The 25,809-nt window shown below is 39.5% G+C and overlaps 1 protein-coding gene across 1 annotated transcript; it reads right to left on the minus strand.

Annotated features, from left to right (window-relative positions):
- Positions 1-203: 203 nt before the first annotated feature.
- LOC116180175 lies at positions 204-925 on the minus strand. Its single transcript, XM_031500043.1, has 2 exons — positions 751-925; positions 204-704 (listed from the first exon to the last, which is right to left on the minus strand). Exons 1-2 carry the CDS (start codon positions 760-762, stop codon positions 243-245), a joined length of 474 nt encoding a protein of 157 aa, XP_031355903.1. The 5' UTR covers positions 763-925; the 3' UTR covers positions 204-242.
- Positions 926-25,809: the final 24,884 nt, after the last annotated feature.

Here is a 25,809-nt window from a genome sequence, read left to right on the forward strand (position 1 = left end):
CAGTTTCAATGTTGAACGAAAAGTCCAACGTTTCGCCCGACTTTCGTACGGATCTCCATCAGGACAAGAAAGAAACTAACAATCAAAAGTTTTATTTTTCATTGTTAGTTTGTTTCTTGTCCTGATGGAGGCCTTTACGAAAGTCGACGAAACGTTGGACTTTTCGTTCAACATTGCCCCGGTCCTACCCCCGAAGTCACTTGCATCTTAATAATCGTTGGCCAAAGTTGGGGTTGATTTAATTACCATCCATATCCGCGCGCCAAACCGAAGGGAGCGGCTACGGCGCCGGCGGCGTATCCGAAGGTCGGCGCGGCGTACGAGGAACGCGCGTAGGAGAGAGGGGAGGCGAATGCGCGTCCGAGAGCCAGAGGAGCGGCGGCGTAGTGTCCGCCAAATCCGTAACCGGCGGCGTATCCGCGTGCCAGACCGAACTCGTGACCCAACAAAGGCGCTGCGGCGACGGGGTGATGAGCGCGGAGGATGGGCGCGGGTCCAGGGATGTGCGACGTGGAGAAGCCGTACGAAGATGTGACCACGGGAGGAAGATGATCGGCTCTGGCGGTCGGCGGTACGCTGTAGGTGATCGGCGGCTGTGGGATGGCGATCGGCGTGTGCTGCACGTAGGTGCGGACTGATGGAATTACCGCTGGCTCCAGGTAACCCGCGCTGACTGCGGCAACCGCGACGAAAAGGATGGCCAACTGCAAAAAATTACTAAAAAAAAGCATTAACCAGAAAAGGGTTTACCTTAGCGAACATCTTGCTGTTTCTGTACTTCCTGGTGACTGAATGCTTCTTCGGTGGTAACGTTGGCTTTTATACGCATAGTGCGACGCGACGTTCTAATTTTGGATTGTTGCATTTACTTAGTTAATGAGTCTTTAATAACAATTTAATATTGTGCGTTTAAAATTGTAACTTGTTCGCACAATTATTGAAGACCCCTAAAGCATGACCAGGTCATTATCAACGACCTGGCGAAACCCAAATGGTTTAAGGGGAGAAGCAGCCCTCATAACATCTCATTTACTGGGGGGTCTTAACCTCTAAGAATGTTCCTTGAAGGGTCCTGATACCACCATTCTAAAATGAAGTTGGTATCAGGAGAGCATCGAGAGAATCCAATAAGGGGGAAGTTTTTGGTAACCATGGGGTGCCTGCCATCAAATCTGATACTCTTGCTGTTTATGTGATTCTGAAGCAACGATCAGAGTACCAGGGGAGCATAACATGTAAGATTATACTATCAATAGATATTACACTTTTTGCGTTACTGTGATCCTGATACCATATTTTAAAGAAAAGTTAATATCAGAGTGATGCTAATGCAACAATTTTGCAAAGCAAAAATATAATTAGGAGAACATCGTAAAAGGTGATTCTGATGCATTCATTTTAAGGGCGAACATTGTACTCGAAGAGTGTCAGGAGAACCAAATACGTGAGTAACATGTTAACACTTAAGAAGGATTTTTGTTTCTGTGATCCTGGTGCGATAACTTTTAAAGAGAACGTTCTATTGGGAGAACATACAAAACGGTATACGTGATTAGAATTATCCTGACGCAACATTTGAATCAGTATCAAGGGAACGGAAGAAGAAATTTCTGTGATCCTAATGCAACAATTTTAAAAGTGAATTGTATCAACAAGGCAATTGTAATAAATACAACTCTTTAGGACACTATGGTCCTGAACCAAAAGAAAACAGGTCATTACCAAATTAGCACGCCCTTTTTATATTTATGTGATCCTGATATCACAATGTTAAAAGTGATTGTATCAGGAAAACAGAATATGTCAATGTGCCTGTATTTTTGTGATCAAGCGAAGTAAATATGTATTGAATTAGGAGAACAGAATACGCGATAGCATGTTTACCAATCTTGCTTTGACTCATAAATTCTTAAAATTAGAAATGTTTCACGTGTACGCGTACGTTGTACTTCCAAATCTTACGTTGCTGCGATCCTGATACATTGATCAAACAATTTTCCAAAGAAAACATTATATCAGGAAAACATAACAAGTATGAAAGTATCTGTCAAGAAGTTTCACCCATTTTGCGATTATGAAATTCTGATCGACAATTAATAATGAGAATATAATTATTAGGAGAACATAATATGAACTTTGTCAATCAATCTTGTAATTACTGGAGTTTTACAAATGTTTCTTACGTTTCTGTAACGCTTTTAATGTTCTTACATTTAATTCTTTCTCATTTGTGCAATTCGGATACAGTAATTTTTGAAGAGAAAATTAAACTATTTCACTTTTCACTTTCTGAGACCCCTCAAGTTTCAAAAAATGTCTTCTCCGAAAAGAAACCCAAGTTCATTAACAGATAGTGCTGACAATAAAAACTAAAATTGCAACAAATTATTCCAAATGGTTTCCTTTTAGCTTAGTATGTTCTCCTGGTAGTCTAAAAAGATACTTGACGAATTATTAGTAGCAAAAAGATATCCTTGCACGTTATATTCTTGCGACAAAAATGTTCTTGATGTGTTTCTGAATTCCTCCCGAGTCCCGACGTTATAAAAAGACTTCCGTATTCAGTATGCTCTCCTGGTTCTGAGAGGAAATTTATGTAGGTACATATTTCTTCTGATATAAATAGTTCGCGCTGTTATAAATTGTGTATTCGTGAGTAATAAATAATATTTTTATTGTTAGAACACCGCGCGAGAATGATTCTACTGGGTGAATTGAAATCAATATCAATCTCGGTATCAAGGGAACGGATGAAGGGATTTCTGTGATCTTGATGCAACAATTTTAAAAGTGAATTGTATCAACAAGGCAACTAATAAATACAACTCTTTAGGACACTGTGGTTCCTGAACCAAAAGAAAGCAGGTGATTGCCAAATCAGCACGCCCTTTTTATATTTATGTGATCCTGATATCACAATGTTAAAAGTGATTGTGTCAGGGAAACAGAGTATGTCAATGTGCCTGTGTTTTTGTGATCAAGCGAAGTAAATACTTAGGAGAACAGAATACGCTATAGCATGTTTACCAATCTTGCTTTGACTCACAAATTCTTAAAATTAGAAATGTTTTACGTGTACGCCTACCTTGTACTTCCAAATCTTAGGTTGCTGCGATCCTGATCATTGATCAAATAATTTTCCAAAGAGAACATTATATCAGGAAAACATAATAAGTATGAAAGTATCGGTCAAGAAGTCTCGCCCATTTTGCGATTATGAAATTCTGATCGACATTTAATAATGAGAATATATTAGGAGAACATAATGTCAATCAATATTGTAATTACTGGCGTTTGACAAATGTTTCTGTTTCTTACGTTTATGTAACGCTTTTAATGTAGGTACATATTTCTTCTGATACAACAATGGGAAAAGATCTCCTCTGTTATCATGTTCTTCTGGTAGCCAGGAATGTTGTAGCGAACACTTCAGAACCCCCGATAGACATCGAGGCGCCATGAACGATTAGTCATCGGCGATAAAAATCGAAGGTGTGACGTAATCTTTCCGGGGAATATGACGTGTTTGTTCGAGAACATTCTAGAAAGACTGGCAAGCGTTCGAGGGCTGGCGAGAAAGAGGAGAGTTTGCTATATAATCAAATCGAATTGTGGTTCAGTTCAGTTCCAATTACGACGCCGAAGTCATAAATAGTTCGCGCTGTTATAAATTGTGTATTCGTGAGTAATAAATAATATTTTTAGCGCATTTTTTAAGAATTAAAAAAAAGTGCTATTGTTTACGTTTTGTCCGTCCATGCATGCGTTCGTCTGTCTGTCCGTCCGGATCCACTTCTACCGTTTTGAACTACTTCTAGGGGAATGGTCCTAGAGTCCTGGGGCCCCCACGAATTATTTCCTGAGATGTTGTTTTTGAAAGTAAAACGTGCAGGGGGGGGGGGGGATAAACATATGTTCTACCCTTGATGGTATTCTAATGAAAGGTCTCATCGAAACAAATGGGTTTGTACAAACTATAACTGTCCCCTGGACTCTTTTTCGAGATCAGGGAGCGACGGGTCCTGAGGGGGGGGGGGGTTAAAAATTAAAGTTATCTCTATTCTAATTAAAGATCTCAAGGAAAGGAACCGTTTTCTACCAACTACTGCTCTTCTTTCTGTCTTTTTATCAAAGTACGGGGTGGAGGGGGAGAGGAGGGGGGGAGTTGGAATTAGTTTTATTCTTCATGGTATCTAATGAAAGGTCTCAACGAAAGGAACCGTTTCCTACCAACTACTGCCCTTCTTTCGGTCCTCTTATCAAAGTACGGGCTAGAAGGGGGGGTGGGGTGGGAGGGGGAACTAGTTTTATCCTTCATGGTACTCTAATGAAAGGTCTCAACGAAAGGAATTAATTTCTACCAACCATAGCCCTCCTCCTCGACCTCTTATCGTGATCGGGTATATTCCCTTATATCTCAAGAACGGATTGTCGGAAGACGGTACTCACAAAGGGCGTTTGAGACGTCTGCAAGAAATATATCCATTGGTGATGTCAAAACAAAAGCTATTTCGGTTAAAAAAATGCGCTTTATCTGCACAATTTATACTTGTTTTGTTCGTTTTGTGACTGAAGAGTATTTTGTAGATCCTCGTTAGCCTAGACGTAATGACGTAAACTTTCATCGCCCCGACCGCATCGCTAATTAAACCGGTAATCGAAATTGGCCCGAATAATTAGTGCGGGTCGGCTCAATATCCATACCAAAGCGGACTGTAGTACATAATAATAGGACAGGTTACAAAAGAAGTGTCATTTAAATTCGAACAAGGCGTTTCAAAAGGATCCGAAAATACTAATAATTTTTTGTGACAACCGAAACCGACGCATATAAAACTAAAACGGAATGAAGATATTTTCATCGTTATTTATTATAAGAATGCGGTGTCGTTTATATCTTCAAGTTTACGTAAGCGATTGAGGGCGGTTCCTGGAACGGAACATCTTCAGCCCCGGGTCATTAATTACAACCGGGGGCGATTGGTCCCCAATTCGCTACCGAGGGCCGTGTTTACATGCGAAAGAATCGCGGGGAGAATTAGTAGTTAATCCATTTGCATGCTTGGTGGCTTCTTTTGGGGCCTAATCTCCGTTTATGAAGTGCTTCGCCCCTCGCAGGGTCCCTTCAAAAGAATGGAATCCTCGCCTTTTGTCAGACGAACGTGATATATTTATCACTGCGGATCGACCCTTATTCTGTGGCCGATTTGGCACTTGGTCCGAGCCTTTTGTGTTCGAAACAGTTACGGCCGAGATTAATGGTCAGGTATAAGCTTTTTTGACATGTTTTCAAAAGATAATCGTTCCTCGAACTTTACTCCCAATTTGAGTGTCGTAAATTTGCACCAACTTTCGAAATTCGTACTAATTGCTCTTAGCAGCTTGATTGAACGACGAACGGAAGGGAGAGAGAGGGGGGAGGGGAGCGAGGAGAAAAAGGTCGACGTAATTTATTTGAAAAGGTAACGAACAAGTACAGCGAGTTACATGCTCATTATTGAACCTGCAGTGTATGCTAATGTCTTAAGATGCTACCAGTGAGGAATGTAATGGTTCCTAAACACGCAACACCTCTTCTGCGACCGGCGGTGATGATACTTCTTTTTTAATTAAGCAATTTTCATATTCCATTATAACAATTGCTCATTAAAATACTTCACACTCGGATATTTGTATACACAACGCTACAAGGATTAATGAGCGTTTTAAGATAATTACCACTTTAAGCTATTAGTTAACGTAATAGAAGTGGCCTCGTACGCTCTGCGCTTTATTCTAATTCACTTCCCCCTTTCGTCGGACGAAACTCAAAATCGAGGAGAAAATTGCAAGAAAAACTTGAAATGGAATCAAAATGGCGGACTCGTTCCTGCCAGGACAGGCCTTTTAGTTCAGTCATTGGAGGAAGTAGTATTTTCAATTGGGGTGATTTTCACATTTTTTTGTCGCCGCAAAATCACAATTCGCTTAGTTTTGATGGTAAAGTTTTGACATCACCAATAGACATATTTCTTCTAGACCGCTCAGTCGCCCTTTGTAAGTATCATGCTCCGACAATCTGTTCCTGAGATATAAGTATATCCGAACACGATAAGGGGTCGGAGAGGAGGACTATGGTTGGTAGTAATGAATTGCTTTCGTTGAGACCTTTCATTAGAGTACCATAAAGGATAAAACCAGTTTCCCCCCCCCACACCCTTTTGATAATGCGAAAATAGGGCGGTAGTTGATGGAAAAGTTTCTTTTGTTGAGACCTTTAATTAGAATACCATGAGAGATCAAATTAATTTCCACCCCTTCCTCCACCCCCCCGGCCACCTACTGATCTTGAAACGGAATCGCACAGGAACGTTATAGTTTGTACAAAACCAATTAACTTCGGTGAGACCTTTCATTAGAATACCATGAAGCGTAGAACAACGTGATTACACCCCCCCCCCAATTTTGAAAAGATTGGTTTCTAGTCTATAACTTTTGATTGAGAAAGTCTGATCGAAAAAGTACGAAATTGTTTTGGATTCTACGCAACAAAATTAGTAAGAAAAAAGTGTTTTTCCCGAGAAATTTTGGTGCAGTCGATTGTTGGTAAAAAGGAAGGTAATACACTGCCTTTTTTGAGTTTCGTTTGAAAAAAAAAATGTGTCCAGATCGATCCGAGAAAAAAATTTTCTTATAGAATGTGGCCTGTAGAATCCAAATTTCAAACAGTTCCAAGATTGGGCTACTAGTTCAAAAGTTACAGCCCTTTGAACTTTTTTTCGAAATTGGTTTCTAGTCTATAACTTTTGATTGAGAAGTCTGATCGAAAAAGTACGAATTGTTTTGGATTCTACGCACCAAAATTAGTAAGAAAAAGTGTTTTCCCGAGAAATTTTGGTGCAGTCGATTTTTGGTAAAAAGGAAGGTAATACATTGCCTTTTTTTGAGTTTCGAAAAAAAATTGTCTCAGATTAACCCGGGAAAAACATTTTCTTATAGAATGTGGCCTGTAGAATCCACAATTTCAAACAGTTCCAAGATTGGGCTACTAGTTCAAAAGTTACAGCGCTTTGAATTTTTTTTCGAAATTGGTTTCTAGTCTATAACTTTTGATTGAGAAGTCTGATCGAAAAAGTACGAATTAATTTGGATTCTACGCACCAAAATTAGTAAGAAAAAGTGTTTTCCCGAGAAATTTTGGTGCAGTCGATTTTTGGAAAAAAGGAAGGTTATACACTACCTTTTTTTGAGGCCCGAAGAAAAAATTGTCTCAGATCGACCCGGGAAAAAATTTTTCTTATAGAATGTGGCCTGTAGAATCCACAATTTCAAACAGTTCCAAGATTGGGCTACTAGTTCAAAAGTTACAGCCCTTTGAATTTTCTGTCGAAATACTATGCGAAGTATTCGAATACTTTACGAAGTATCCAAATACTTTGCGAAGTATTCGAATACTAAATATTTGTGAAAGTATTTGAGTTACAAATACAAATACTGCTTCCATAAAGGTATTTAATTACAAAGTATTTGAATACTTTAAAGGATTTGAATACCAAAAAGTATTTACAAAATCGAATACTGCCCAGCTTTGGCTGATGACATAATGTTTGGGGGTGGGGGGGGGGGGGGGGGGATATGGTGTACTACCAGCAGGAACAGAATGCGATGGCGTTTTACCAAAAACTGTAACGAAAGTAGTGAAAGACAAACGAAATGTCTGGTCTGATCGAAATTTCTCTTTTAAAGTTATGGCATCAGGATCGCAGAAACGCAAAATCTTCAACTAACGTTCTGCCGACGCTCTTCGAATACAATGTCCATCTTTCAAATGAATGCATCAGAATGACCTTTACAAAATTGCTCTTCTAATTATACTAGGGGAGCATAATATGTAAGATGACTGTTATTAAATATTACAATTTTTGTCAATTATGTAATCCTGATGCAATTGTTGAAAAAAAGTGAATCAGAAGAATTCGAAGTTTCTTTGAACAAATTTTTGCTTATCTCGCTATCCCACAATTTCACACTTATTTGTGTTTGTTTGTGTGATCTTGATTCGACAATTTTAAACGAGCAGATTGTATCAGGAGAGCATCAAGGGGATAGATGGTTTCTGAAAAAATGTTATGTCGCGATTCTGTTCTCCTGGCCTGACCATTTTTCAAACAGAAATTTGTATCAGAAAAACATACCGCAAACAAATCGACATTTTCTTGCGTTTCTGTGGTCCTGATACCATAATTTCTAAAGGAAGTTTATGGTTGGAATGTAATGAAGGAGAAGTTTTCTGTTGACAAATTATACCTAATACTTTCATAACATGTACGGAGGTTTTTCGATTCTGTGATCCTGTGCCATAGATTTAAAAAAGAACGTATCATCAGGAGCATATAACGTGTATTAAGGGAACGGGAGGAAGAGTTTCATATCCCCCAGACCCCCGGAGGTACGTTCTCGTCCTAAAACGTACAAACTCTTTAATCCTCCAGGAATAGGGGCTTTGATAGCCATCCAAGTTTTATTTGCCTTCAGGTGGTACGTTCTCCTTCTCGGGTATGGAATTGCTCTCAGGAAAAAGAAACTTCGATGGCTCTTCCTCGAAGGAGATTGTGACAGGTATTGAGGACCGTAACTGTTGGGGTTCTCATACCAAAATTATTTCTGTGCATAGCTCCTGATGTTAGACAAAAATATTCTTATTCGTTATGTTCTCCTGGACCTGGACAAAATTTACTCTATATAGGAGTATTTGCTTGTTCCTGATACAACATTTCTTGAAAGTCTTAGCCAAAAAAGGGGGGTTACTGCATTCCTCCTGAGAGTATAATCAGACTTCCTTAATCATTATGTTCTCCTGGTTTTTATACGAAATGTATGTAGATTTCACATTATGTTCTCTTGATGCAAACATTCTCGAAAGTTTAATCTAAACCAATGTATTGAAAAATTTCTGTGAGCGATGGGAAAGGATAACTACTATCATGTTCTCCTGGTAGCAAAAAATGTTGAAAGAGTTTGCCAACGAATGTGTATCAGGAGCATATTACATTCTCCCGATCTCAAAAGTTTAAGCCAAGGTAATGTGTTGAAATATTTCGGTGGGCAATGGGAAAAGACCTCTTTAACCATCATGTTCCTCCTGGTATCTGGAGAAATTTTACAAATTGATACTTCGTGTATCGGAAGCAGCAACACCTCCTGATACACGTTCTCGAACATTTAAGGCAAAATAATGTATACGTAGGCGATGCGAAAACGCCTCTTTAACCATCATGTGCTCCTGATAGCCGGAGACTCTACTAACCATTTACACTGGAACGCGCACTGGCGGTCTCTGCCATAGAAACGTAGCGCGCTGAGAGAGGTCACGAATTTTTACTCTTGAGAGTGAGCAGATGCAGGAACACCTCCTTGCATGTTATATTCTCCTGATACAGAGTGTTTTTGTGGACGATATGAAAAGACCTCTTTAACCAACATGTTCTCTTGGTAGCCGGAGAAATCTTAACTGATACTCATTTTTCAGTCGCCTGCGCATGCGTAGAACTTTGTACCCTCAGTCGTCCAGATCGAACGGACGGACTTATGTGCCTTGCAAAGTTCTAATTGAACTTTCTCTGTGTTCCTCGTAAAATAATTAAATTACCGCTTCCTAGACGTATTAATTTTTGATGCGAGGAACTCATAATGACTGCCGCATTTTGACGCCAAAAAAAGCCTCGAAATTATTAAGCGAGTTGATCACTTCATAACCACATAATTATTAAATCGACAAAAAAACGTGTATCAAATAAAGTTGCTCGAAAGTTACATGGACTGAAGTAGGTCCTCGGAATTTAGCTGCGGGTTTCTTACACTTCACTGCCTTTACGTGCCCTCCCCGTCCTTGTCTCGCCTCGGGCGCGCTCGCGCACCGTCTCCCTCTAACGCACGCGAGAACATAAATTTCTACTGGTTATATCCCAAACAACAACAACAACAGCATATTTCTATTTATTGTAACGTTTTTAAGGCGCACACACCTACGACTCTTCCAAATCTGGTTTCGACCATTTTTACGTTACCGTTACGCCGTCTCCTTCTCTCTCTCGCGCGCGCGCCGCGCGAAATTGGAACTCGACTGACAAAATCGGTTAAATCGATTGGAAATAACCTGATCGTGTCGACGAATATAAAATTTCAGAAGTCGATTTACGAAAATTCCTCAAACCCACCTCGTATCCTAAGGCTTTAACGTGTTTACTGGGTGTCCGTTCAATTGGATGGTCAATTTAAAATATTCGTGTTGCGCTTCCATAAACAAAATGTAGACAGGTAATAGACAAAATACGCCAGCAGCTACTGCGCGGAGTCGGATTTCGGTACGGGAAAATCGGGAAACGTTCGCGGTCAATTTTCCGTTCTTGAAATTGAACGTACCAAACCGGGGAACGTCCGGAATTCTTCGTGGTGAATTACTTTAGGGCACTACAGAGGGATATTTTGGCTTTGTTACCTATTTAGAGGTTTTCAAATCATTCTTTAAGAGCCTTTGAATGTCCCTAAAGGTATTTAATATCCGCCACAATGGCATTTAAGACTCTCAACAATATTTAAGTGTTTATAAGTGAATTCAAGTGGCCAGTTTTAGCAAATTTTTCCACACAGGGAGGAAGATTACCAGCGGGAACCACGCTGCTCGAAACTCGTGTCAACCTAATCGTGTGAACCACTACGATAGGAGGACTTTTACGTTAGTTTTCTGGTTCAATTGCCTTACGTTACCGCTCGGTGTCTCTGAAGAGAGTCATAGTTACTCCCGCCTCATGACTCGCTCTCCTGCTACTGCCATCTCGTCAGGTGTAAAGTCTAAAGGTCTAGCTCAAGGTCTAGCGTTCTAAATTTAATACAATTCAGAGGTCATAGTTTATGTATTCAGATTCGAGACTCGACGATCATCATTTAAGATTAAAGGTTCAAAAATGCGAGTCTTAAGGCTCAACGGTCACGGACACAGTTCACGATTTAGGGTTCAATGTATCAAGGTTCAAGTTTTCAGATACGAGGTTGAAATCGCGACTAGATTTAGATGGAAGACATTTTGAAACCTCAAGATTCAGCATTCTAGATTTATTACCAACAACTCGGGCCTCAAGGTTTATATATCAAGGTTCAACATTCATCATTTAAGATACAAGGTTTCAAACGCGAGTCTTAAGATTCAGTGAATTCAAATTAAAGAAGTGGTGAAGGTCATAGTTCAACGTTTTAAATTTAATATTTACTATTCATGGTTCAAGGCTCATGCGTTAAGGTTCATGACTCGATAGTGATCATTTATGATTCAAAGTTCGAAACGCGAGTCTTAATATTCAGTGGACTCAGATTGAAGACGGTTTGAATGTTCTAGATTCAGATTTTTAGATTGAATATTCACAATTCAGGACTTAAGGCTCATGAGCCAAGGCTCAAGACTCGGCGGTTTTTATTTATGACTCAAAGTTCAAAACACGAATCTTAAAATTCAGTGGATTCAGATTGAAGGAGTTTTGAAGATTCAGGATTCAACTTTCTAGATATAATATTTACAACTCAGGACTCAAGGTTTATCTGTCAAAGTTCAAGGCTTCACGATCCTCACTTAAGATTCAAGGTTCGAAGCGCGAGTCTAAGATTCAGTGCACTCAGACTGAAACGTTTTGAAGGTGCAAGGTTCACCGTTCCAGATGTAATACTCAAGATTCCGAGTTCAAGGCTCATGTGTCAAGGCTCAAGACTCATCATTTATAAATCGAGGTTCAGAACTCGAGGCTTGAGATTCAGTGAATTCAGATTCAGATTGGAGAAGGTTTGAAGACTCAAGATCTGGAGGTCCAGATTTAATATTCAACATTCCGAGTTCAAGGCTCATGTGTCAAGGCTGAAGACTTGCCGGTGCATCGAGGTTCAGAACTCGAAGCTTAAGATTCAGTGAATTCAGATTCAGATTGGAGAAGGTTTGAAGACTCAAGATCTGGAGGTCCAGATTTAATATTCAAGATTCCGAGTTCAAGGCTCAAGACTTGCCGGTGAATCGAGGTTCAAAACTCGAAGCTTAAGATTCAGCGAATTCAGATTTAGATTGGAGAAGGTTTGAAGGCTCAAGATCTGGTCGTCCAGATTTAATATTCAAGATTCCGAGTTCAAGGCTCATGTGTCAAGGCTCAAGACTTGCCGATGAATGGAGGTTCAGATCTCGAGGTTTAAAATTCAGTGAATTCAAATTCAGATTGGAGAAGGTTTGAAGACTCAAGATCTGGACGTCCAGATTTAATATTCAAGATTCCGAGTGCAAGGCTCATGTGTCAAGGCTCAAGACTTGCCGGTAAATCGAGGTTCAGAACTCGAGGGTTAAGATTCAGTGAATTCAGATTCAGATTGGAGAAGGTTTGAAGGCTCAAGATCTGGAGGTCCAGATTTAATATTCAAGATTCCGAGTTCAAGGCTCATGTGTCAAGGCTCAAAGGCTTGCCGGTGAATCGAGGTTCAGATCTCGAGGTTTAAAATTCAGTGAATTCAAATTCAGATTGGAGAAGGTTTGAAGACAAGATCTGGACGTCCAGATTTAATATTCAAGATTCCGAGTTCAAGGCTCATGTGTTAAGGCTCAAGACTTGCCGATGAATCGAGGTTCAGATCTCGAGGTTTAAAATTCAGTGAATTCAAATTCAGATTGGAGAAGGTTTGAAGACTCAAGATCTGGACGTCCAGATTTAATATTCAAGATTCCGAGTTCAAGGCTCATGTGTCAAGGCTCAAGACTTGCCGATGAATCGAGGTTCAGATCTCGAGGTTTAAAATTCAGTGAATTCAAATTCAGATTGGAGAAGGTTTGAAGACTCAAGATCTGGACGTCCAGATTTAGTATTCAAGATTCCGAGTTCAAGGCTTAAGACTTGCCGGTCATCGTTTATGAATCGAGGTTCAGAACTCGAGGCTTAAGATTCGGTGAATTCAGATTTAGATTGGAGAAGGTTTGAAGACTCAAGATCTGGAGATCCAGATTTAATATTCAAGATAACGAGTTCAAGGCTCACGTGTCAAGGCTCAAGACTTGCCGGTGAATCGAGGTTCAGAACTCGAGGGTTAAGATTCAGTGAATTCAGATTCAGATTGGAGAAGGTTTGAAGGCTCAAGATCTGGAGGTCCAGATTTAATATTCAAGATTCCGAGTTCAAGGCTCACGTGTCAAGGCTCAAGACTTGCCGGTGAATCGAGGTTCAGAACTCGAGGGTTAAGATTCATTGAATTCAGATTCAGATTGGAGAAGGTTTGAAGGCTCAAGATCTGGAGATCCAGATTTAATATTCAAGATAACGAGTTCAAGGCTCATGTGTCAAGGCTCAAGACTTGCCGATGAATCGTGGTTCAGAAGTCGAGGATTAAGATTCGGTGAATTCAAATTCAGATTGGAGAAGGTTTGAAGACTCAAGATCTGGACGTCCAGATTTAATATTCAAGATTCCGAGTTCAAGGCTCATGTGTCAAGGCTCAAGACTTGCCGATGAATCGAGGTTCAGATCTCGAGGTTTAAAATTCAGTGAATTCAAATTCAGATTGGAGAAGGTTTGAAGACTCAAGATCTGGACGTCCAGATTTAATATTCAAGATTCCGAGTTCAAGGCTCATGTGTCAAGGCTCAAGACTTGCCGGTGAATCGAGGTTCAGATCTCGAGGTTTAAAATTCAGTGAATTCAAATTCCGATTGGAGAAGGTTTGAAGACTCAAGATCTGGACGTCCAGATTTAATATTCAAGATTCCGAGTTCAAGGCTCATGTGTTAAGGCTCAAGACTTGCCGATGAATCGAGGTTCAGATCTCGAGGTTTAAAATTCAGTGAATTCAAATTCAGATTGGAGCAGGTTTGAAGACTCAAGATCTGGACGTCCAGATTTAATATTCAAGATTCCGAGTTCAAGGCTCATGTGTCAAGGCTCAAGACTTGCCGATGAATCGAGGTTCAGATCTCGAGGTTTAAAATTCAGTGAATTCAAATTCAGATTGGAGAAGGTTTGAAGACTCAAGATCTGGACGTCCAGATTTAGTATTCAAGATTCCGAGTTCAAGGCTTAAGACTTGCCGGTCATCGTTTATGAATCGAGGTTCAGAACTCGAGGCTTAAGATTCGGTGAATTCAGATTTAGATTGGAGAAGGTTTGAAGACTCAAGATCTGGAGATCCAGATTTAATATTCAAGATAACGAGTTCAAGGCTCACGTGTCAAGGCTCAAGACTTGCCGGTGAATCGAGGTTCAGAACTCGAGGGTTAAGATTCAGTGAATTCAGATTCAGATTGGAGAAGGTTTGAAGGCTCAAGATCTGGAGGTCCAGATTTAATATTCAAGATTCCGAGTTCAAGGCTCACGTGTCAAGGCTCAAGACTTGCCGGTGAATCGAGGTTCAGAACTCGAGGGTTAAGATTCATTGAATTCAGATTCAGATTGGAGAAGGTTTGAAGGCTTAAGATCTGGAGATCCAGATTTAATATTCAAGATAACGAGTTCAAGGCTCATGTGTCAAGGCTCAAGACTTGCCGATGAATCGTGGTTCAGAAGTCGAGGATTAAGATTCAGTGAATTCAAATTCAGATTGGAGAAGGTTTGAAGACTCAAGATCTGGACGTCCAGATTTAATATTCAAGATTCCGAGTTCAAGGCTCATATGTCAAGGCTCAAGACTTGCCGATGAATCGAGGTTCAGATCTCGAGGTTTAAAATTCAGTGAATTCAAATTCAGATTGGAGAAGGTTTGAAGACTCAAGATCTGGACGTCCAGATTTAATATTCAAGATTCCGAGTTCAAGGCTCATGTGTCAAGGCTCAAGACTTGCCGGTGAATCGAGGTTCAGAACTCGAGGCTTGAGATTCAGCGAATTCAGATTCAGATTGTAGAAGGTTTGAAGACTCAAGATCTGGAGGTCCAGAAATAATCTTCACGATTTAAGGCTCAAAGTTTATGTGCCGCCTAAGAAGGTCTCTGTGTGTACATTTTGCAATAACACTACTTTTAAAAGATCAGGAGAAAATGAGACTTGAGAAGGTTGTTCATTTAGGTCCACTTAGAAAAGTTTGTATTAGGAAAGCATAAAAATTATTAACAAGTTTAGTAGACATTTTACACCTTCCTGCTTTACTGTGATTTGGAAGCACAACAAAGCCATTTGTAATTCTTGGCCAATAATAATTATAATTATTGTGCACAAAAGCATCACATTTTGTATTAGGAGAGCATGATTATTTCCTATTTATACAGTTTCTCTTATCCTGATACATGCTGTGATTGTTCATTTTTGAATTGGCCAATTTTAAAGTAACACATGGCGTCTAGTCGGACTAATTCGATTATCTGTCCGTCGGGCACCTTTCACAATTTCAGATGCGTTACAAAGGACCAAAATTGGTTCTCGTGGGCCGCTTCGGCCACTTTATTCATACAGTGTGATCGATCAAGCGTGCGCGTGGAAGACTGTGAATGCTATTTTTCGTTAATTACTCCGTCCGTCAATCGGATTCTGGTTAAGTAAGACCCGCGGAGGATATATTAGATTATGTGGTACTTAATGGCCCCGAAATGACTCGGCAACTAATCCGATATTAAACATTTTTAATACAAACGCGTCGGGGAACGCGAAAGCGTGTTCGAATGAGGTAGAGCCGTACCAGAAAAAAGAACAGCGAAGAACAAAGCCCTCAGCTACACAGGCTTGTAGAAGGAAGATTGGGGCGACCTTGAAATTATAAATTAAGTTATTAAGACATTAGGCGGCTACGGCCACACTCGCTGGCCTCTCGAATTATTTTATTATTACATCTCCATCGACAAAATCGCGGCAGCTTCATCTAATTTGACCGAGATGTATTAATTACAGACAGTTCGAAATTCTCCCGATCGAACTTAATGCCGTTTTCGACCCACGCGATGATTACCTACCCGTCAGCCGTCTGTAAATAAGGGGGACCCCGTCCTCGTTACGAAACGTATCATTAGAGAAAGATGTCTCTATTTTCCTCGCGTCCGTTGCGTAATTAAGTAGTTTCCGCGCGCGGAAATTCGAAACATTGCGCTTCGAGCCGTAAATGGAAAAAGCGCGCGAGTCGCGAATCAAACAACTTAATCATATAATACCGAATGGGAGAAGAAAACGATGTGTAACAAGTTTGAAAATTCAAAGCGGCACTTGCTTACAATCGCCGAGATTGACATGTAAGATACATCGGAAATGTGACGGTTTGCTAAAAGAAGATTTATCAAAATACCCAACTTGGTCTCTATACGATCTTTGTTTCAAGAAGAGGGAATTCGACTTTTTTTTTGTTCTTGTTCTGCGTTCAACAAGAAGCGCGATCATTAGCAATCTCGGTATGGTGAGAGCCGGGGCATAACGACACTCTGACTAGCTTTTAATGACAGGTTGCTTGCGTTTCTCGAGGCCGGAAAAAAATCAGTTTAGACAAATTATTAATTTCACCTCCTTTACGTCCTCACGTTTGCACGCCATTCTAGATTTGGTGAGTAAATTAGGTACTACCGACGGACGGACCGATCGACGCAGCCGGTACAAATTAGGTTTCGGTCGGAAAGGATGGATGACGGATTAGGAAAAAGCGTAGAGCGCTGCTTAATTGACTACTTTTTGTTGAAGGGCGCCGCGGTAGTGTCCCAAGATGTAATTTGGTAAAGTAGCACCGGGTGCAGGGTTTCATCGCGTTTTCAAAAATTAGAACTATTTGGGTACGCCAGAATTCGACCAATTCGGGTCCGTGAAGTTGGAGTGTCGACTTGAAAGGAATTAAGTTCCAAGTACCTCATAATTTTGTGCTCAATTTGTGCTGCTAATTAAAAATTTTGTGCTCATCAGGTTAATCCAACTTCACGCTGGAGCGTCAACATCGATATTTTCAAAATTTTCATTTACTATAATTTCCGTCGCCATTGTTACAGATATTTTCTAGGAAAATATGCCAAAGCTTTCAGCAGCATCACTAATTTCATTGAACGCGGTGTTGTTAAACGCACTCTCGATATCTAGAAACGCTCCCAGGGCCCCCCCCCTCCCGGCAGACATACCAGCCCTGTAAGAATGTTGCAATGGGCTCAACAGAGGGTTTTTTCGCACCACAGTCGTCCTTTAGTTCTATTATGGCAGGATCACAGAAACGCAAGGAAGTTATACCATTCATTGCCAATCACATTTTTACATATTATACTCTCTTGATAAAGCTGTATACCACGATTACCGAAATTGTGCAAAATAACGGATACAAATATCAAGACCAGAATCACATATCAACATGTAAAATTAGATTCTCCCCCTGATACCAATTTTTATTCGAAAGAAAGTTACATTAAGATCACAAAAACGCAAGGAGATGACCCCTACTCTCATATGATCTCCTTTCAAAAACCCCACCGGGATCACGTACACACAGAAGGGTACCAAAAAATTGGTGTATCAGCGTTAAACAAATACAGAAAGGTGTCAAATTTATTGAAAAAGCCTAATTACTCTCCTGATACAAGGATTGGTATATCAGGATCACAGAAAAATCATTCTTTTAAAATATATTCATGTTCCGCTGACAGCTACTTTTTTTCTAAAACACTCGTATTAGGGCCAAATAAAGTTAAGTAAGTACTACTTCATCTTCCCGACTTATTATGTTTCTCTGATACAAACTATTGCTTAAAATAGTCGTATCATCACAGAAACGCAATATGTAATATTATTTGCAACCACTTCCTTGAACAATATGTAAAAAATCATTGTCAGCATCGCATAGCTGCAAAAAACCTAAAAAAATTGTATCAGCATCACAGAAGTGTAGGGAGACGTAGAATTTATTTACAAGCACTTTCTTAAATGTTATTTTTCTAGTAAGTGGTATACCAGGATCACAGAAACCCTGTTACCATGTTAGGTATTATGTTCTCCTCTTTGAAACATTACGTTATCAGGATAACAGATACGTAACAACCGTCCCCTTACGTATTACGTTTTCCAAATACAAACTTCTCTTAAAAGTCTAAGCATCGAGACCATAGAAACGTAAATAGTGTGAACAGTTGAACCGCATATTATGTTCTCCTTATAATTGTTTTATTTTTACAAATTGGCCAGCGTAACAGGAAAACATAAAAAGCAAAGAGACGCGATGAGATTGATGGAGCAAAAGATCTTTAATAAAAAAAATCGATGAATTCACGACTGTGGCGCCAAAAAAACCTTAATGAACAAAAAGAACGGCGCTGGCGCCAAAAAAATCCACTGTGATAATTTAAATGAAAACCTTAATGGATAAATAGGACGAGGGTGGCGTCAAATCCATGGTGAAAATTTCGGTGAAATAAACAACACGGCGCAAAAAGATCTCTGATGAAAAACTGGACGAATTAAAGGGTGGAGCCAAAAAGTCCCAGCCACGACGCGACGGTGGCGACAAAAAAATCCATTTGGAAAATTTTTATGAACTAAAGTTGGCAGTAGCGCGGTTGAAAACCTTAATGAACAAAGAGGACGACGGTGGCGCCTAATAAAAACCACGATGGAAATTTCAATGAACTAAAGATCTCTAGTGGAAAAACGGATAAATTAAAAGGGCGACGGAGGCAAAAAGTCCCTGGTGAAAAATTTAGTAAATTAACCGTCGGTGGCGCTAAGAAATTGTGATTATGAAAACTTCAATGAACGACGGGTGGCGGTGGCGCCAAAAGATCTTTAGTGAACAAAATGGGAGACGGTGGCGCCAAAAACTTCATGGTGGACATTTCAATAAACTAAGAATGGCGTTGGCGCCAAAAGATCGATCAACTGAAGGACGTCAGTGGTGCCAAAAAATTTCTGTTGAGAGCGTTAATGAACAAAAAAAGTCGACGGTGGTGTCAGAAACCTCTGTTGAAAATCTTAATGGACAAAAAGGGCGTGTGGTTGTGAAATCTTCAATGAACTAAGGGTGGCCACCAAAAAAGACCTTTAGTGAAAAAAATGTATGACTTATAGAACGACTGTGTCTCTCTGTTGAGAACCATAATAGACAAAAAGGACGATGGTGGCGCCCAACAAATCCACCGTGACCATTTTAATGAACTAAGGGTGACGGCGTTGCCAAAAGATCTTACGTGAAAAAATGGATTAATTATAGACCTACAATCTCTACCCTCGTCGCGGCGGTAGGGCTCAGTGGTTACATTTTTCTGTGGTGAAGCTAAGTAAGTATACCAGGCTGGTGATTGTTAGACTCCATGGCCCATAAAGTCTGATCTGTTCAAATCAGGGACCCGCACCCAAATGAAATATCGGTTCCGGTTCTGTTTCGGTTCTAAAAAAAATAACGATTCGGTTCTGCACATTTTTTTCGGTATCGGTACATAACGGTTCTTTTCGGTTCTAGTTTTTTATAAAGTACCTATGGCATTATTGTTTTGGAGTTACTATTATTTCAACGATAAACATTTAAAACGGCTCTACAAATCCATTTAAATCGAGTTTTCTCCGGAGCTACTGATCGGATTTGAAAAATTAAAACAGTTTTGAAAACAGAATGAACATTCCTTTCGAACTATCTAACGTTTACCACCCCTTCCCATTTAAAGTTTTTAGGGTGAAATTCCCACTTCTGAGGGTTGAAGTTATGTAAATAATATTATTTAATTTAGATGTCCCCCTCGAAAGTTAAATTGACGTGTTCGAGCGTTTCTGGCTAAACTGTTGTTAAGGGGCCAAAATTGGCGATTGACTGTTTTCCGTCGACCACCCTGTATACATATAGAAGGACTGTGGCGTCAAAAAAACCTCTGTGGAAAACCTTAACGAACATAAAGAACGACGGTGGTGCCCACAAAAATCCACGGAGGAAATTTTAATGAACTAGTGTGACGGTGGCGCCAAGTGACCTTTAGTGAAAAAATCGACGAACTATAGAATAAGTGGCCCCAAAAAGTCAGTGTAGGAAACCTTAAGGAATAAAAAGGGCGACGGTGGCGCCAAAAAAATCCAATTTGAAAATTCCAATGAACTAAGGGTGGCGGTGGCGATGAACTAAAGGACGACTGTGGTGCGAAAAAACCCTCTGTTGAGCCCATTGCAACATTCTTACAGGGCTGGTATGTCTGCCGGGAGGGGGGGGGGGGGCCCTGGGAGCGTTTCTAGATATCGAGAGTGCGTTTAACAACACCGCGTTCAATGAAATTAGTGATGCTGCTGAAAGCTTTGGCATATTTTCTATATGTATACAGGGTGGTCGACGGAAAACAGTCAATCGCCAATTTTGGCCCCTTAACAACAGTTTTGCCAGAAACGCTCGAACACGTCAATTTAACTTTCGAGGGGGACATCTAAATTAAATAATATTATTTACATAACTTCAACCCTCAGAAGTGGGAATTTCACCCTAAAAACTTTAAATGGGAAGGGGTGGTAAACGTTAGATAGTTCGAAAGGAATGTTCATTCTGTTTTCAAAACTGTTTTTATTTTTCAAATCCGATCAGTAGCTCCGGAGAAAACTCGATTTAAATGGATTTGTAGAGCCGTTTTAAATGTTTATCACGTAGGCGTTGAAATAATAGTAACTCCAAAACAATAATGCCATAGGTACTTTATAAAAGACTAGAACCGAAAAGAACCGTTATGTACCTAAAAAATGCCCAGAACCGAACCGTTTTTTTTAACCGGGACCGGACCGAAACCGGTATTTTTTTCAGGACCGAAAACCAAACCGAAACTGTTACTCCGTCAGAAATGGAATCTACCGGAACCCTTATTATTTTTTTCGGTTCTTATCGGTTTTTTTACGTTTCGTAGCAGGATTGAAAGTTGAAGCACGAACCGGCAAACACGTCCTGAAAATTGATAAAATATTACTCCATGATTGCCATCGATGGATGATACATTTTTAGTAAGATGTCGAAATTGAAGGCAGTACGGGTGGGGGTGGCGGTAATTTAGCCACTACTGTAAATATAAATAATAAAATGAATTTTTTGAATGCCATACTTTCTAAAAAACTAGAACCGAAGAGAACCGTTATGTACCGATACCGAAAAAAATGTGCAGAACCGAATCGTTATTTTTTTTAGAACCGAAACAGAACCGGAACCGATATTTCGTTTGGGTGCGGCTCCCTGATTTGAACAGATCAGACTTTATGGGCCATGGAGTCTAACAATCACCCGCCTGGTATACTTACTTAGCTTCGCCACAGAAAAATGTAACCACTGAGCCCTACCGCCGCGACGAGGGTAGAGATTGTAGGTCTATAATTAATCCATTTTTTCACGTAAGATCTTTTGGCAACGCCGTCACGCTTAGTTCATTAAAATGGTCACGGTGGATTTGTTGGGCGCCACCATCGCCCTTTTTGTCTATTATGGTTCTCAACAGAGACACAGTCGTTCTATAAGTCATAAATTTTTTTCACTAAAAGTCTTTTTTGGTGGCCACCCTTAGTTCATTGAAGATTTCACAACCACACGCCCTTTTTGTCCATTAAGATTTTCAACAGAGGTTTCTGACACCACCGTCGACTTTTTTTGTTCATTAACGCTCTCAACAGAAATTTTTTGGCACCACTGACGTCCTTCAGTTGATGGATTTTTTGGCGCCAACGCCATTCTTAGTTTATTGAAATGTCCACCATGAAGTTTTTGGCGCCACCGTCTCCCATTTTGTTCACTAAAGATCTTTTGGCGCCACCGCCACCCGTCGTTCATTGAAGTTTTCATAATCACAATTTCTTAGCGCCACCGACGGTTAATTTACTAAATTTTTCACCAGGGACTTTTTGCCTCCGTCGCCCTTTTAATTTATCCGTTTTTCCACTATAGATCTTTTAGTTCATTGAAATTTCCATCGTGGTTTTTATTAGGCGCCACCGTCGTCCTCTTTGTTCATTACGGTTTTCAACCGCGCTACTGCCAACTTTAGTTCATAAAAATTTTCTAAATGGATTTTTTTGTCGCCACCGTCGCGTCGTGGCTGGGACTTTTTGGCTCCACCCTTTAATTCGTCCAGTTTTTCATCAGAGATCTTTTTGCGCCGTGTCGTTTATTTCACCGAAATTTTCACCATGGATTTGACGCCACCCTCGTCCTATTTATCCATTAAGGTTTTCATTTAAATTATCACAGTGGATTTTTTTGGCGCCAGCGCCGTCCTTTTTGTTCATTAAGGTTTTTTTGGCGCCACAGTCGTGAATTCATCGATTTTTTTAATTAAACATCTTTTGCTCCATCAATCTCATCGCGTCTCTTTGCTTTTTATGTTTTCCTGCTACGCTGGACAATTTGTAAAAATAAAACAATTATAAGGAGAACATAATATGCGGTTCAACTGTTCACACTATTTACGTTTCCATGGTCCCGATGCTTAGACTTTTAAGAGAAGTTCGTATTTGGAAAACGTAATACGTAAGGGGACGGTTGTTACGTATCTGTTATCCTGATAAAGCAATGTTTCAAAGAGGAGAACATAATACCTAACATGGTAACAGGGTTTCTGTGATCCTGGTGTACTACTTACTAGAAAAATAACATTTAAGAAAGTGCTTGTAAATAAATTCTACGTCTCCCTACACTTCTGTGATGCTGATACAATTTTTTTAGGTTTTTTGCAGCTATGCGATGCTGACAATGATTTTTTACATATTGTTCAAGGAAGTGGTTGCAAATAATATTACATATTGCGTTTCTGTGATGATACGACTATTTCTTAAGCAACAGTTTGTATCAGAGAAACATGAAGATGAAGTAGTACTTACTTAACTTTCTTTGGCTTTAATACGAGTGTTTTAGAAAAAAAGTAGCTGTCAGCGGAACATGAATATATTTCAAAAAAATGATTTTTCTGTGATCTTGATATACCAATCCTTGTATCAGGAGAGTAATTAGGCTTTTTCAATATATTTGACACCTTTCTGTATTTGTTTAACGCTGATATACCAATTTTCTGATACCCGTCTGTGTGTACGTGATCCCGGTGGGGTTTTTGAAAGGAGATCATATGAGAGTAGGGGTCATCTCCTTGCGTTTTTGTGATCTTAATGTAACTTTCTTTCGAATAAAAATTGGTATCAGGGGGAGAATCTAATTTTACATGTTGATATGTGATTCTGACTTAACTATCTTAAAAGGCAAAATTGTACCAGGCGAACATAATATGCAAGATTGCGATTCTCGGGTCTTGATATTTGTATCCGTTATTTTACACAATTTCGGTAATCGTGGTATACAGCTTTATCAAGAGAGTATAATATGTAAAAATGTGATTGGCAATGAATGGTAAAACTTCCTTATGTTTTTGTGATCCTGCCATAATAGATAATTTTTAAAATATATCAGAAGAACACGTGAGACTGCAGGGTAGAAAAGCAGTTCTTGAAAGAGAAATTTGCATGGGGAGAACCTCCGTTATTTTGTATGATATTTGCATATCTATGCGTGACAATACCTGTCAGTTACGTTTATTTTATAGCAGAAGTTAAATTGACATTTAACAGATTTGAATGAGTAAGCCAAGTATCTTTTTAACAGTTAGGATGGATAAAGTGAAACAAATCATTGTGCATTCCAATGACATCTGTCGTTTTTACTAAAAATGGGACACGGAGTCTGAAAAAAAATGGAAGTTCACAACACATAATATTTTTTCTACGAAAACGACGTCTAAATTAAATACCTAGCACACTATTTACGTTTCTATGGTCCCGGCGCTTAGACTTTTGAGATAATTTTGTATTTGGAAATCGTAATACGTTAAGGGGATGGTTCTTACGTATCTGCTATCCTGATAAAACAATGTTTCAAAGAGGAGAAACATAATACTTAACCGGGTAACAGGGTTTCTGTGATCCTGGTATACCACTTTTTAGAAAAATAGCATTTAAGAAAGTGCTTGTAAATAAATTCTACGTCTCCCTACACTTCTGTGATGCTGATACAATTTTTTTAGGTTTTTTTTGCAGCTATGCGATGTTGACAATGATTTTTTACATATTGTTCAAGAAAGTGGTTGCAAATAATATTACATATTGCGTTTCTGTTATGATGATACGACTATTTTTTAAACAATAGTTTGTATCAGAGAAACATAATAAGTCGGGAAGATGAAGTAGTACTCACTTAACTTTCTTTGGCTTTAATACAAGTGTTTTAGAAAAAAAGTAGCTGTCAGTAGAACATGAATATATTTCAAAAACAAATTTTTTCTGTGATCCTGATATACCAATCGTTGTATCAGGAGAGTAATTAAGTTTTTTCAATAAATTTGACACCTTTCTGTATTTGTTTAACGCTGATACACCAATTTTCTGATACCCCTCTGTGTGTACGTGATCCCGGTGGGGTTTTTGAAAGGGGATCATATGTGAGTAGGGCTCACCTCCTTGCGTTTTTGTGATTTTAATGTAACTTTCTTCCGAATAAGAATTGGTTTCAGGAGGAGAATCTAATTTTACATGTGGATATGTGATTCTGACGTAACTATCTTAAAAGGCAAAATTGTACCAGGCGAACATAATATGCAAGATTGCGATTCTCTGGTCTTGATATTTGTATCCGTTATTTTGCACAATTTCGGTAACCGTGGTACACAGCTTTATCAAGAGAGTATAATATGTAAAAATGCGATTGGCAATAAATGGTATACTTACTTTCTTGCGTTTCTGTGATCCTGCTATAATACTTTTTAAAATGTATCAGAAGAACACGTGATACCGCTGGGTACAAAAGCAATTCTTGAAAGAGAAATTTGCATGGGGAGAACCTCCGTAACTTTATATAATTTTTACGTATCTATGCGTGACAATACCTGTCAGTTACGTTTATTTTATAGCAGAAGTTAAATTGACATTTAAGATTTGAATGAGTAGGCTAAGTATCTTTTTAACAGTTAGGATGGATAAAGTGAAACAAATCATTGTGCATTCCAATGACATCTGTCGCTTTTACAAAAATGGGACACGGAGTCTGAAATAAAATGAAGTTCAGAACAAATAACAATATTTCTTCTACGAAAACGTCGTCTAAGTCAAATACCTAGAGAAATAGTGACGGCTTCTGCTATAAAATAAAGTTTTGTATTATTATACACGGCGATAAATCTCGAGAAAGTTAATTCACTCGATGGTTCCGACCAATTGAATGCCAGAAATAGGCCAATTTTCCGGAAAATTTGTATCTATACTTACACTGGACGGACATCCCCTCAGTGTCAAGTGGCGCAAAAAAAGGCGATGGCGTGTCGCGTTAGTGACATAATGACGGGTCTCGATAACCAAACAAACCCCCTCCGATCATTTTTGAACTTATTCCCAATTAGTGCGCGCCCCGAGAAAATTTAAATAAGATTAATTACGAAACGACACGACTAGCCCTATTTTTAGAATCGCCTCCGTTAATAATTCCGAAAAAAAATGTCTTAATTAGTGGCGAAGAATAAAAGTATTTCTTAATCTCCGACACTGACTGGCTCGAGAAGGTATTTATTGTTGAGTCCGTTCCCTTGCACAGTCTGTTAAAGTTGGACGCCCTCCCCGTAGTCCCCTTTTCCATACTCGTTAGTTGAGTTGTAAGAGCTGGCTGTCAACTGCTCGCCTGCCTTTAGTTAGTTTCCCGTTCGTAGTCCACCACTTCGGTCGGAGCGTCTTATTTAGACCAATCAAAAACATGTGCCTTATTTATATATATACAAATATAGTTATTTCAGTGATTGACTCCTCTTAGTCGACAGCTCAATTAATCCCCCTCGATTTTTGTTGTCCCCCCCCTGAGCAATAATAATCGGTGCCTTCGCCGGAGAGAGATAATTTTAAAAACA

The sequence above is a fragment of the Photinus pyralis genome, unplaced genomic scaffold, assembly GCF_008802855.1.
Source record: "Photinus pyralis isolate 1611_PpyrPB1 unplaced genomic scaffold, Ppyr1.3 Ppyr1.4_LG9, whole genome shotgun sequence".
Lineage (NCBI taxonomy): Eukaryota > Metazoa > Arthropoda > Insecta > Coleoptera > Lampyridae > Photinus > Photinus pyralis.